The 15,294-nt window shown below is 31.1% G+C and overlaps 2 protein-coding genes across 5 annotated transcripts in view; one reads left to right on the top strand and one right to left on the bottom strand.

The window, feature by feature from the left end:
• LOC124366291 (selenocysteine lyase-like) overlaps window positions 1-13,025 on the bottom strand; it is a 55,934-nt gene extending 42,909 nt beyond the window's left edge. Inside the window, exons 1-2 of one of the 3 annotated variants that reach the window (XM_046822713.1) lie at window positions 12,885-13,025; window positions 744-966 (exon numbers count right to left, since the gene is read on the bottom strand). In XM_046822713.1, coding sequence (XP_046678669.1) covers window positions 744-962 — 219 coding nt within the window. In that variant the 5' untranslated portion in view covers window positions 963-966; window positions 12,885-13,025. Of the gene's footprint in view, window positions 1-743; window positions 967-11,821; window positions 12,072-12,723; window positions 12,835-12,884 lie in introns of those variants that run through there. The other 2 variants (XM_046822714.1, XM_046822711.1) reach the window with 2 other exon arrangements.
• The window catches only part of LOC124366292, a 39,608-nt gene that overhangs the window by 16,390 nt on the left and 7,924 nt on the right, over window positions 1-15,294 (top strand). The window contains exons 2-6 of one of the 2 annotated variants that reach the window (XM_046822715.1): window positions 2,106-2,311; window positions 4,576-4,678; window positions 7,083-7,176; window positions 9,296-9,395; window positions 9,612-9,697. In XM_046822715.1, the coding sequence (XP_046678671.1) occupies window positions 2,298-2,311; window positions 4,576-4,678; window positions 7,083-7,176; window positions 9,296-9,395; window positions 9,612-9,697 (397 nt within the window). In that variant the 5' untranslated portion in view covers window positions 2,106-2,297. Of the gene's footprint in view, window positions 1-1,588; window positions 2,312-4,575; window positions 4,679-7,082; window positions 7,177-9,295; window positions 9,396-9,611; window positions 9,698-15,294 lie in introns of those variants that run through there. The other variant, XM_046822716.1, reaches the window with a different exon arrangement.

Below are 15,294 nucleotides of genomic sequence, written 5' to 3'. Positions count from 1 at the left end.
AGATCATCCATGAAAGAATTAAATTTTTAATTACAGTGTACATTAAGTTGGTTGGAATCTTTTAATCCATCCTTGGGGAATACAGAGGATACACGAAGGAGTTTACTATATATGTTACATTAAAATATACTTTCACGTGGTTCAACAAGACAGTCACAACCGACAAATGAGACTGAGTGTAGTGTTGTCACGTGAATGTCACATGTAGTGTTGTCATGTGAATATCACATGTAGTGTTGTCAAGTGAATGTCACATGTAGTGTTGTCAAGTGAATGTCACATGTAGTGTTGTCATGTGAACGTTACATGTAGTGTCGTCACATGTAGTGTTGTCAAGTGAATGTCACATGTAGTGTTGTCAAGTGAATGTCACATGTAGTTTTGTCAACCTTAAATTAACAGTGGTTGGTGTGGGTGGAAGTTGATAGGATCACTGAGTTTCTTATATAAGTGAACCAGACCCACAACACCCGTTTTCCATTTTTTGTCTTTACTATTAGAAAAAAAAACACTTGATTTATGTTATTTTACGTTCTTTGCGCCATTTATTACTGAATTATGACCATCGTAATAAATGTTGAGATTTATACCACAATAAACCGAATTTTCTCTTGGAAATCCCCACGTTTAACGATTATATAATTAATGACAACTTTATAAAAGCTTGGGAGATTCTAAGACATTCATAGTGAATACATTATCTCACTCCAAATCTATCATCATTAAATAACGTATCTCAATACCTCAGTACCACCTGACGTGAAGATGATATCCTGTGCACAATCTGCACGGATCATATGTGCAACCCTCTCCCGCGCAGAGTCTAGAGTCCGCCGCGCAGTACGGCCCAACTCAGAATCAGAGCTGGGATTGGCCCAGTGGTTCTGCAGACTCTCGGAGATGCAAGACACCACCTGCGGGGCCAGAGGTGTTGTGGAGTTGTAGTCCAGATAAACTGCCATCTTCCTGTGAAAACAAATCTCCATCAATGGTGTTTGGCGGTTTTGTTTAGTTTTGTATTAATTCAATAATTAATTTTGCAATAGTTAATAACAAATCCAAATCTAAATCAGTGTCATATATTTCCGAAAATAAATATAAAAACAAAGAATTTATTTGTTTGTGTGTTATTGACAATGGATGGTTTGAAAGAATAGTAGGATTTTCGGACATCAGCCACCGTTATATGTTATAAAAAGTATAACACTATGTTTCGATGATTAAAATCCACCATCTTCTTCAGGTGTCAAAAAACCTGCACACTCTTTAGCCTTTAAATGCATTTTTTAACCTGAAGAAGAAAAGAGTAAATATAAATCCTGGAAACTTTTTGTAACATATAACGCTGGCAAATATATGAAATTCTGTTATTATTTCGAAGTAATTATCATCAACACAACAAAAATTATAATTACCTGCTGTACAATGCACTACAATAACAAATAACAAGATCTAAAAATTGCAGAAAGCAGTAAAACACTAAAACTGTTCGCACAGGATGTAACAGGAATTTTTAATTTTCACGGACTTGGAAAGTCTGATTGTAGAGATTTTTTTATTATATTGGTACTAATGTTCCTGAAGTGTAATAAAATTTCCAGCTGTATTAGTGCCCAATTTTGTTATTTTCAACCTTTTTTCCACTCAATATAGTTGCATCTCTGAGAGTACCGATGGCCGAACGGCTTAGCACGTTGGAGTTTGGAGCTGAGTTAAGTATAGCACAGATTCAAATTCTGTCTGTGATCATAGAACTTTTTATCAGTACCTTGTAATGTGTTGACTTTCCCTTACTCTCCCTAAGAAGCCCTAGCACAGGCCAGTGAGTATGGGTAGAATAAGGCGTAAAAGGGAAATGGGGATGAAATCATTAAGCAACAATTTCATCATTAACTTTTTGAATATTCTTTTTCAAAACTCATTTACAACGTTGTTCCAAAACTCTTTTCAAATATTATTTCCATAGCTAGTCAGGGTGTCTGGCTTAATAATATCTGCATTGTTACAATTCTCTGTTGGGCAACAACATGATTTTGATAGAGGACATTTGTGTCTTTGTTGTATATATAAGAGTTCTGCATGGTTTTTCATGTCCGGGCATGCAGCAAAATATCAGACCAATTACAGCATCGTAAAGAGAGCCACACACCACGATTCCTGTCAGTAACTTTCAAGGTCGTGGAAGATTGCGTGTCACCACACAATACAAGAAGAGGATATCAGTGATTTGGTTAACCCTGCCATTACCCCAGGACTCTATTTATATAGGAACACTTAACCACGATACATATTTCATCATGGCATCCACGAGGTAAGTGTTTTAACACAAGACATACCACTTATCCATCTAGAATTTACTTTCCAATATTTTAACTCCTAGTTTTAACTGTTATCTCGTGTTATTATATGTATCTCTGTTAAAAATTATTAGATCATGTTACTAATAAGGTGTCTACTGGTCTATATGCACTGTGACAAATGGAAAAAATTAGTAATTTAAATACACTGAAATTAATATATTTCCCATTGATCCAATCAAATTTGGCTTACAGAATAAGCATTTATGGAACAACAACAATAAGCAATTTAGACAGGCTATTGGTCCTACAAAACAATCTTTGAGTCATGAAAAATTTAAGATATACGGATTCTGTTAAACATATTTGTTCTGAACTTTGAATTCTGACAGTATGGTTTAAACATATTTGAATCAATAATTTATGTAAAACAGTTTTTTGATCCGATACTAAAACCTAATAAACATACATATAATACTCGTTTTAATAGACATATTGATCAACACAACCTCGAATTTTACAAAAAGAAAACATATTACAGAGGTGTGAGATAATTCACATAATTTACCAACAAAATTCATAATGGAAACAGAAGGTTGTTTCCATCATAGGGAAGGTTATTTCGATGCTTGAAATGTGTTCAGGGGCATCAGACTTAAGTAATTTTGCTACCATAGCAATAAGAATAGTGTTTTTATTTTCGTCAACACAAACATCCGTAAAACACTTAAGTTTTGTTTTCCATACAATTTTTTATTTAAAAAGTGATGATAGAGACATGGGGTGATTGAACTGGAGTTTTTTGCGAACTCACTTTCGCTCCATGTGTAGCAGTGAACCTTTTCTTTTGTTAGATTGGTTTTAGAGTTGCCATACGACATGAAGTTTTAAAATGAATACTGCTTGCTAAAATAAACTAATTGGTCAGGCGCTCTAGGCAACAGAAAATTCTTTTGGCAGTCAAATGATAAAATTACTGCCCTATCACAAGCAGTCCTTAAAATTTCATAAATGGCATCGGTTTTTAACTTGTGCACTTGTTTTCGAGTTTCCAACATTTGCTTTTTCTCCATGTCTTTTTCAATTTTTAACTGCTCATCTAGATACAAAAATGCAGAGCAAGAATCTGTTTTGGTGAACCAAAACCAAAGTTAAAGTGCTTATCGATTACTTCTCGAAAATAAGACTCTTTCACTTTGAATTTCAGGTCAACAGAATTGTTGTACAGTTCACACAACATCCTTATGTTTAAGTCAGGCGACAAGTATTTTCTGTAAGTTGCTCTATGTCTATTGTAATGTGATTCAAGTATCTTCTTGAAAAAAGGTTGTTCTTGAAAAAAGCCATATCTTTAGCTTTTTTTCTCAGCAAACTTTTCCAAATTTCTGTCTGCTCCTGTAGTTTCTGTGGCAATTTTCCCGGCACTTGTATGGTATATTTTTATTACACCTAAAACCATGTCTTTATTCAAATGTAGGATTTTCAAAAAAGCTTCCTGACAAATTCGGATTTGAGATCCATCTCGTTTTCGAAAGAAGTGAAAGTTTGTACTAACCCAATCTACTGTTATCCTTAGGTCTTTGTCTTTTCTTTGGCTCTGCCCAAGTATGCTTGAGAATAATGTTATCTTGTTGTATTTAGCCTTAGATAAGTAATATACAGAACGAAATTTCGAAATGTCCATCTGAGAGAGACCGTCACATTTACAAAACAATACTAACACACGTGTTTTCTTCGCAATCACAGTAAGAAAAGCTTATTCTAAAGTGTAAGGACTTAAACAATGTTCAATTTTCCATCCACCTTGTCAGCCTCAAGCACAATAAACTTTGGTGAAGAGGTAAACACTCGCTGAGCATGCTGGGAAGTCACATGACTGAAGCGAGCGCTCTCATTGGCTGCGATGGATGTTTGCAACGAAGATGTACAAATAAACATCCACATATGAAATTAAAGTTTCTGCAATGTATACAAATATTAGTATATTACTGTGGAAAATATTCAACAACAAGTAAGGATAAAAAAGTAAAATATGTTGTATATTTTGATTTATCATAGAAAATATTATAAACAATAAATTCATGGTAAAAGTCTTTTTATTCAATTTCCTTGCTAAAAAAATGTTGCACAAAACTGCATAAAGTTGAAAACAATATTTAAAAATCTTCGTAGGTAGGTACTTCGGTGAGTGGAGAGATCCAGGAACTATTACATTATAACAGATATGTAGATCAGTACACATTTCTTATACCATAACCATAAATAAATTACTGTCAAGGATTGCAGTTGTCTCGCTGTTTCCGTTGGTGTTGCTGTCTGCAACCTGGGCAACAGAGGATATCTGTGCCAATGTCAAGGTCACACCTAAGATGACTTCATCGGTATGTACTTTCCTGCAAGTTCTGTTTCAAACCTCTGCTAACAAAAACTTGTCTATCTATAATCTATCCCATAAAACCAATAATCCAACTAATAAACCCTTATAGTTTAGTTCCTGTACAGTCAAGTCACAGTTTATCAAATGTCAAGGGTCCCAGAAAAACTTTGCTATATTGGAATTTATACTAAGGTTAATGTGGCGTAAATTCACTACAAAGAGTTTCTTGAGCTGAACAAGACCCTTTACTTAACAAATATCTTAGATTAATCTCTACAATATTAAAGAACCAACAAAATTGAAAACATCTGTACAATTATAATTTGTGTATTAAAACAGTAAAACCTACATCTACACAAATACTTTCAAGAGTAAAATGTGCATATGATTTTGGAGGGATTAATATCAAATCCCTTGGCAATGTCACAAATTCGTCTCTTTGTGTTACCTTTAAAAACTTTATGGTTATGTTCCACAGTACGATATTTCCTTGAGTTTTTCCTTCCATCGCACACTTGATTAATTGATAAATTACAGTAATAAAAACACTTAAACTATTGATTGGAAAGGTAGAAAATGTCAACATTACATTGGAATAGACAATACTGACTGATTACGATGATTAACGATGAAAGGGGAATAAAAAGCAAGTGTTATTGTTTCCAAGTTGAGGCATACTTTGAGAAACTACATTCCATATAAACTTTGAAAAGGTATGTTACAACGGACTTCGAAGTATAGGACATTTATTATGAGGTGCTGTGTATTATGTAAGAGATTTTCATATTCATATTTGTACTATAGAGGATTTATACTATCCCCTCAAATTGTAATAAATTCGTTATATCGAAACTACAAAACAAAATCATTTTGGAACACAGGGATATTTTTAACGTTTTTAACGTGTTTAACGGAGATTGAAAACATTTGACGTATTGGAGATTTGTTCTAGAGAAGTGCATTATACAAAAAAGGGGACTGACATTATAAGGGAACTCCACTGTATAACCTTACTATTTTAAATTCAATATTAAATTTCTGGTTTGGATTTGCGGGTGGTTTTAGGTTTAGGTATCAATATTTTTAGACGTCCTTTAGTGCTCATTTTTTCAAGCAACTTTCTGTAATTTTAACCCTCCTACTGGCCACAAACTCACTTTGAGTCTTGTGTCATCTCCGCTTCTATGACATATTTAAACATCAAACGGGGCTTTGACCGTGATAAATTTGATATCAACTTGTTTTCAATGAGCTAACTATCCAAATAGGAATTAAAATTTCCAATTAACTTCAAAACTTGACTTAACAACTTATAGTAGTTAATAGTAGTTGCATAGTTAAAACCAACCGTTGTGAAAAGGGTATAAACACTACCTACATTTCCAAGGATCACACAGGGAGAAATTTTCATTTTATATTATTAATACAAGCTTAGAATCTGCATTAGTTGAAACATTATTGAATTTGAAAAACTATTTTTAACAAAACTACCACCAAGAATATAAGCAAACTTTTTAAAGTTCTATAGCCTATATTTTAATTTTTTCTTTTTTGCTGACTTACAAATTTGCATTTACCTAATACAATATAAATTTGGGACTAATATGATATTTGTGGTGATTGTTCGTAAAGCAATATCTTATTCCGACCTGTCAAAAAAATCATTATAATTTTCTTTAGTTTGCTACTTTTTGTACATATCAGTATGATATGTACATCTTATATATTTTTATATAGTGTTTAATATTTTATTATTGGATGTAGTTTTTGCGTTTTTCGGCTATTTTGGATTTTCCAAAACAATGCGTTTACTACTAACTTTATCGGATTAAGTGAGACATTAAATAGTCATTATGGCCAATCACTTAAATTTTATAATAAATTAAGCCATACTATAAACCCTAAAAATGTTGTAATAAGTTTTACAATTGGCTTTCACGAAATCGTTTTTATGTTATCAACAAATTTTAGAATACTACATCTATAATTATTTTTTATGCCTTTTAAAGTATTTCATTGAAATTTTATATTAGTTACTTGTTAGTTTAATATTACTTATTAATATGAATTATTAATCTTATATTTTGTAATGGGTTTGGTTCTAATCTGAATTTTATGTCATTGCTAAAGAGTACTTTTAACAGCAATAAATAAATAAATATATGTATATATAGTTAAAGTAAAAATAGTTTTATATATAAAACAATATAATTATTGTTAAGGATTATGATGCAATTACAGCTCTTGATGTTTCATGAATTAAGAATTAATCGACTCCATAAAAATTCTTGATGTTTTATAAAAAGAAAAGTTTATTATGTTTATTTTAAAATATGAATGTAATAATACTCCATTTCCTTTGGTGCAAAGAAAGATATTTTAAATATATAATTTTGTCTATCTGTCAGGCAAGTGGCAGATGGTATCTAATCGCTTCCAAGAAGCAAGAGATGTTGGATAATGAAAAGATTAAGTCCATGATGCCAAAGTGTGGAGGAATAAGTAAGTACAATACAGCTCTTTGTGAATACAATACAGCTCTTTGTGAATACAATACAGCTCTTTGTGAGCACAATTCATCTCTTTGTGAGCACAATTTAGCTCTTTATGAGCACAATATAGCTCTTTATGAATACAATACAGCTAGCTCTTTGTGAGAACAATACAGCTTTTTGTGAGAAACTAAAGTGATATGCCAAAAGAATTTAGACATAGCAACTATTTTAATGAACAGTTACACAAGTAGTAATCATGATAAAAGTGGTATACTGTTTGTGATGCAGTTCAAAATAATACTAAACTTACAGAGAACACAAATTTTATGTTTTTATAGCATAACATACAACAGCCAATTTCCCCAATTTGGCTAACCTATCAAACACTCCAAGCTTCAAAAATGAATCTTTAAGTATTATTAAACTTATGGTTTCTATCATACCGTACTTCAGAATATATTTATTTATATTTCAGGTATATTTTTTTATGCTATTCTGATCTTAGGTACCACTTTTATAAAAGTTGCAGTTGTTGAAAAGTCATGTGATTTTGTTACGACCAAAGTTGTTGTAAATTTTACAATGGTTCTAAAATAACTTGTAACATGATTTTATAAAATGATTGTTTACATTTTACATATATTACTATGTTAACAACACTGTCATCCTGAATAATACCAAGCTGACTTGATATAACACAAAATTATCATATCAACATTTTTTTATTGGTACATGATTCTGGAATTTCACAAGGCATTATGCTGCAAAATTGACCATCATAACAGAAAATTAATGTTACATAATTTTGAATTCAATCTGATTGACGAAATCAGTCAGTGTAAATATAATCAAAGATTGACCACACGAGAATAAAGATTTATTTACACAAAGTTTCGGATCTGCGGGACATCTTAATGAAAGTTGAAGAAATGTTTTCAAATGCTGATGAGATAATGATTGCAGTAGCAGATTTGCATGAAATATACCTAAAACGGATATCCTACGAGAAAAGGATCACTAAAGATAAGAGAAAGGTAAAGAAATAAGATAATTTTATAGTTTAAAATGCTTATCAGCTATGTTTCACTCACTTAAAAGGCATGTCCAGTGATTAAGTAATGTCTCAAAGATCATATTATCAACACATTCTAGAAGCTCTTTTCTTATTGGAATTATTTATAAATTTAAAAACAAACACTCCAATAACGCATCATCACACTGTACCCACGTGTGTTCCTTGAGCATGAAAGGCCTCACAGAAATAAAAAGTATATTATTGGAGTGTTTGTTTTTAAATTTTTATTGATTTAACATGTTAATAAATTGTTGAAGTTTATTTAATTTTATCTAGGCACATATTGCAGTGGGAGTAAACTAAAAAAAATATTCATTGATTATAACCAAAAACTCTGTAGCATTTTTTGTGTAGTTGTCACTTTTAAAGTTCAAAATTTCATATGAAGGAATGAGTTTTGGGTCAGCAAATAACAGGGCTTTAAGTTGGGTGATATAAATATTCTTAACCAAATCATTTTGGAATCAATTAACATAGAGCTGAGTATTGTCATGAAGCAACTCAATTCCTCAAAAGGGTTCTACTCTTCTGTTTTCCAATTCAATATTTAGGTTTATAACCTTTTTAGCACTTGTGGTTTTTTTACTTTAAACCTCTTGTATGAGGAAATAAACTTCAGCTGGCATAACATACGTTGCATTACAAAACATTCGTTTAACAGAACAAATACCATAGATAGTGAATAAATTAATAATTGTTTACAAAATTAAACACCATAAATTGCTCTGGTGTCAGTTAGGAGATGATGAGTCAACAAAATTTGGACAAAATTAAACTCTATACAAAGTGATAACAGTAGCTCAAATAAAATCACAAAAAATTATATCTTCAAAATACACTTGTACACATTTAAAATTTAAACAGATCGAAATTTAAACACAACCCACAAGTCAGAATGTAGTGCCTGCATTTTATAGTAATAATGTTACAATTAATTGTAACTGTTCTTAAATTTAATTAATACTACTTTTATTATTAAACACTGAAATTGAAAATTAAACTAAGGTAATTATGAACAATCCTGTTTACAATTTCCTGTTGATATTTACAGACAACGCTTTGCCATGCTCATGTACAGTGTTCGACATAAAATCCAACGTATCAGAAATGGTACCAGAATATAATGTAACCAGTCTATCATACAATATGACGTAAGTAGATCAACATATTATTACTGAATACATTCCAATTATTTTTAAAACCCGCATAGTAGCAATAATTTCACCATTCAGTGGCAGAACAGTTGTAAGATTCATTGAAGGTTATTTTTTTAAATGTAAAACATAACTGTATATTACATATTTTGCAACTGCCACTTTAAAGGTTAATGTATTATCTGTGAATTTTATACTTGTTTCTTTCTTCAGGTCTGAAAAATACGACACTATGCCATTTACAATGAGGCTGGCTGAAAACACTTCCAACACAGCTATTTTTGACGCAACACCACAAGGTAAGTAAATAACTGTGTTATTTATTGTAAAAAAATTGAGAGGCAATTTCAGGTAGGCTTTTTAAGGAATAGATCACAAAGTGATGTATGTTACTTCAAACTCTATGGTGTTCCTGGCAAACAAAACATGTTTTGAAGCTTACTAAAATTAAATTGAAAATATAATGACAAAATAAATAAAACAACTTAAACTATTTATGTACAGCCTACTATAGAGAAATACTGAACCTATAAAAATCTTTTGCCCTTTTATATTTATAACGATTTATAAATGATAACTCTTGATTTAATAATTAGTAACTTACCCTAATCTGGTAAATTATTTCTAATTTCTATACCTTTAAGAAAATATTTATTTTCAGTTTTACAATGAAGAGATACTATAGGCCTGAACGTGACTAAATGTTCATTATCTTAAACTAAGTATAATTATAATAATTTTGGGTGTAATTGTACATTAGGCCACCAAAATAATCAAATACAATACAGAACTAAAATTAGTGACATATCTAACATTGAAACTAAAATGCAAAATGGAATTGAATTCATTACTAAATTAAAAAACAAGTGATTTTATTTTGTACTCGCATTAGTTTACATTCTATTTATGAGCTAATACATCTATTGAAAATTGTTTTGAAAACAATTACTTGATTAAATAGTTTATACTGCTGAACATGTTTTTAAAAGTACACAATTCATGGTTTCAAAAGCAAGATCTGCTTCCAAACGTTACAAATGTGTGCATAAAGTGAAAATCAGAGATGAAAACAAGTGATATTTACATGTAAGAAAGCAAGGTAGAGTAAAATAAGTGGTCCCGGTTTTATATTGTTGATAAAAGATAATTGAATAGGTAATTACACCCATCGGTTACACTAATTAATTTGAACAATTACTTGAATCATTTGTACCAGCAGGAAACACATTTTCAGGTAATAAAAACAATTTTTCCTAAAAAAATACTTCATCTAAATATAAAAAAGATAGTTTAACTTTAGAAAGAAGACTAAACGAAAGATTATATTAATACGTCACAACAACCGCTTTTTTATGTCGTTGAATTCTTCAATAATAATGGCAAGAAACTGTAATCTTTTTTACGTTACACTTCTAAGATCATAAAAAGAACAATACGTAGGCCATGCAATTTGTGACAAAAAAAATTATTTCAATATGATTTTTCAATGTTTTTCTATGTACCCTAGGGCCACCTATAAAATTAAGCAATCGTGCGCCCCGACGAAGTCGACATCTTAAAGGCGCTTTACGAAAGCCCGGTGTGTACCCGATTGAGTACACAACAGTAGTTGTGAAATATTGTGTGTACCCGATGGGTAAAACATGTTAAATTATTTGTTTCATGACGTTTGTTTCAAATGTTTGTATGACGTTTATTCATTATTTTAGATATTTTTTATTGATTGATAGTTCTGTTATTCGATACATATAGTGTTCTTATTATACAGAGTGATGTAAAAACCGGTTTCATTAATCGTACTATACACGAAAACAAAACAAACCCTTATTATCAATGTACTCAAAACAGGGATAACATCTAATATGGCATCTACCTAGTCGAATATCTGTTCACTATTGAAATATTTTTCTTGCAAATATCCTTGATTGAAATCAACCCAACCATACAATTGCTTAATGAGTCCAATATGAGCTTAGCTTATGTCAGGAGTGCAGTGTTGTTCGCTTTGATGATGAAATATCAAACAGCATTATGTAAAAATTACATAAGCATGTAGTATAACACAACAATTGGCACAGCTCTACACATTGATCTGCAAGATTGATTATTCAAGACCTATTTGTTTTGTATAATAGTAGAAATTTTGTTTTTCAGTACCAAGTAATCCAGTTTACTTTGTTCAATCCCAGAAAGTGAACTTATCTAAAAGTAACTTGCTGTTAACTCTTTCTTAATCTATAATAGACACAAAAACAGTGATTATAAAGTTATAGTACTTTTTATGGTTAGGGTAGTGTGAAAGAATAAACAATTGAATTCCTTAAAGACAAATAAGATAGTTAGTAATAACAATTATTGAAATTAAAAATATAACATCACATATTATAGTTGTAATGGTTTTAAGAAGTTTTAAATTAGCGTACCTTCCCGCAGTATGATTTTGATAAGAATAAGTGAAGTCTGTGAATATGCAACACTACTTAAAAATATTGAATATATATTTCTTCTACTTCATTAAGCTACTCATTAACTACAGTGGAGAGTGGAGTGGATAAGAAGTTCAAAGTTGCAACACCAAGCTTATTATTACTGAGATTGTTGAATGTTATCAAGTTATCTTACAATCTTGACCCGATATAACCAACAGAGCAGTGAAATGGTACTTCAGTAATAGGTACTTTGTAACGGTTACTTTTCTCCAGTATCTGTAACGGATTCTACGATCCAAAAATACTGATGACAGATTCTTTGTATCTAGTACTCTATATGGTTACAAGATAGATGTTTCCTTGTACTAATTAATTTATTAGTTTGACTCCTGAAGTACTTACATCCTCACTGATACTGAAATAATGATTTATAGTTGCAATAATTCAGCTGTATTTATATATTCATATAATGTATTACTACTAAGCTAAAAATGATTTTTTTTATAATTTTTTAGTTCTGTTCACTATTTTTGTATAGTTACAATGATTTAGTGTGTTTTTATACATCTTGTATTAAATTTGTATAATACATTGTGTTAATACTGTAGTTGTATAAAATATAATTAGATGTTTTATGATTTTATTTTAAGTGAAAGCTGATTTAAGTTTTTCATGATGTGAACGTACCGAAAATTCACAAAAGAAAATTAAGACTACCGTACTTATAAAATATAATAGTATTATTATAACTATATACCTTGTGTGCCTATTTAAATATATTTATAGAAGTAGCAATTGGTTTTACAATTTACTACATATCAAATATTAACTTAAACATTCATAATCACAATAATTAATTATGTTAATCTTTAGTGTTTACAAAAATGTATTTGTACCTTTGAATAATTTTTGTTACAACGAAGTCTTTTCTAAACTTTTTACTAGGAAATAACGCAATATTAAGTGACCAGTACCAATCTGATATAAAGTCCCCTACTTATCAGAGAGTAGGGATATTCGATAAATCAGTCTCTAAAACAATAATAGTACTTAGTACCTCTGAGTAACGGTATCAAAAGTAGCGGCTACAGGTCCATTTTAGGCTACTTATTTATATACCGTAGAGTAAGCTAACCCTCACGTCAAGCAATAAGCAGTGAAGCAATTATTTATTACAAACAATTTGAACCGTGGTGAAACGTCATAACATATTTTGTACACTGGATCAGCTGTGCTGACGTGATCTCAGCTCAGCTGTTTAGCTTATTATTCTTTCATTCCAAAACATAGAGTAATAAAAGAAAAATGTTTTACTACTCTTAGAAATCTACAGTAGAAATAATCATTAACATTTTTAATGTAATTTGAAACAATCCCAGCACGGTTTTCACGAACGAAGGTTTTCTCGATCAGAATGAATAAAATCGACTTACATTGTATTTATAACATTACAATTAATAATAACATTATCCATTCTAGTTGGTTAGATGTTTTAAGCTTGTTGCCTCAGGGTTGATGGTTAGGTCATGGGATTTCTTAACGCACAATAACAATCGTCTGGGCCCAACCGTAATGCCATGAGCTGCTCTAGGGTAAAGCTTCAGACTATATAAAACTCCATAACTACGTATACGCTTATGTTTGATGACGAACGATATAAATAAACACATGATCTGTGATTAATAGTCTCTTAACTGATAAATATGATTATTTTACCATTTCTGTGAGTAACGTTGTGCAACACGCTTATCAATGCTTAATAGTTTTTTTAGTAGTTAATTTATTATTATTTAAGGAATGTAATTGAAACCCTTTAAACTCGGATTTGAACTATATAAAATAAATAATAATAAAAAATCAATAATAATAATAATAATAATAATAATATATTATTATTATTATTATTATTATATATTTAATAATAATATTATTTAATTTGAAATTAAATAATATTATTTCTCCATTTGCAGCACGTACTACAGCAAACACAGTTTAGAGTTAGGTTTTTTTTTTTAAATAAGCATTTAGATTAAAATTGTTGGTACTTTGGTACTAAACGGAGGTCACTATTAGAACAGTTTTTCTTACTGAGACCTAAGTAGACTACGTTATTATGAAGAACATACATTATTTGACTAACTGTGGAAATTATATGTCATTATGACTATCAGTTCTTGTTTTCTGTCTGCCGAAAGGGAGGAGTGTTGGCGAGAAGGAAGCCATTCGGTCACTATTTACTATTTGTTGTTTGGCTATACATACGTGCGTATTGTAGATATAAAAGTTAAAGTCGACGTTTACAGTGCTCACTCGATTTGAGTTTGAATTTAGGTACTATATCGAGGGATGTTTATTTTTATTGTTAGAAGTGTAGGGTGGCGCCACTGAAGCCCGCACTAACCAGGGACAGTTCCGATCGGTACTTTCCCGATTTCACGAGCTAGGCCTCCAATGTGTTCAGAACATCGGAAAATTCGGAAAATTGGTCGATCTGGGACGTGATCTGAGGTCAGGTAGGTACCGAGCGAGGAAATAGTATCGAGGATATCACTAAAAATGTACCAACTTGGCCAAATGACCACAATTTTTTCTTAAGTAGAAATATAAAAAGTAAAATGCCTTTAGGTGAAACTTTTACTACCAAAGAAGTCACTGTTGAAGAAGTGTTCTTAGCCATAAATAAACTAAGAAATAGCTCTTGTCTAGATATTTATGGAATAAATGCTTTACACTTAAAATTAGCTTCTAAGCACATAAGTGAGGTCTTAGCATACTTATTTAACGTATGCATCACACAGGGCTTTTATCCTGAGAAACTTAAACAATCAAAAGTGATACTAATACATAAGAAAGGTCAGAAAAATTTATGTTCAAACTATAGACCAATATCCATTGTGCCCACAGTGTCGAAGGTCTTGGAACGTCTCATTCACAGTCAGATGATAATCTTCCTAGAACGAAATAATATTTTATCAGAGTGTCAGCATGGTTTTAGGCCTAAGCGTAGCACTGTTGCAGGCACTCAAGCTCTAATTACAAACTGCTTTAAAGGTCTGGAGGCTAAAAGGAGTGTTCTCTTTAGATCGTATGACATGCCCAAGGCCTTCGACACTGTAACACAATGATGTGCTGCTAGATAAGCTGTATTTTTACTCTTTTGACAGTGTCGCCATTTCTTTTTTTAGATCTTACTTGGAAAATAGATGGCAGTCTGTATATTTAAATGGCTCTTTTTCCAATTCTTTACAGATTGTACAAGGTGTACCACAGGGGTCTATACGTGGCCAGACCTTGTTCATAATTTACATAAATGATCTTCCAAGTAACATCATGGAGCAACATGTAGAGTGTTTTATGTTTGAGATGATCTGGCAGTGTGTGTTCAAGGTATTAATCCTCAGAATGCTAAATATATTGTTACCTCTAAATCAGATGTAATACATGACTGGTGTAATGCTAATAAGCTG

This window comes from Homalodisca vitripennis, chromosome 7 (assembly GCF_021130785.1).
Source record: "Homalodisca vitripennis isolate AUS2020 chromosome 7, UT_GWSS_2.1, whole genome shotgun sequence".
NCBI lineage: Eukaryota > Metazoa > Arthropoda > Insecta > Hemiptera > Cicadellidae > Homalodisca > Homalodisca vitripennis.
This window is presented reverse-complemented; position numbering and strand designations above follow the sequence as displayed.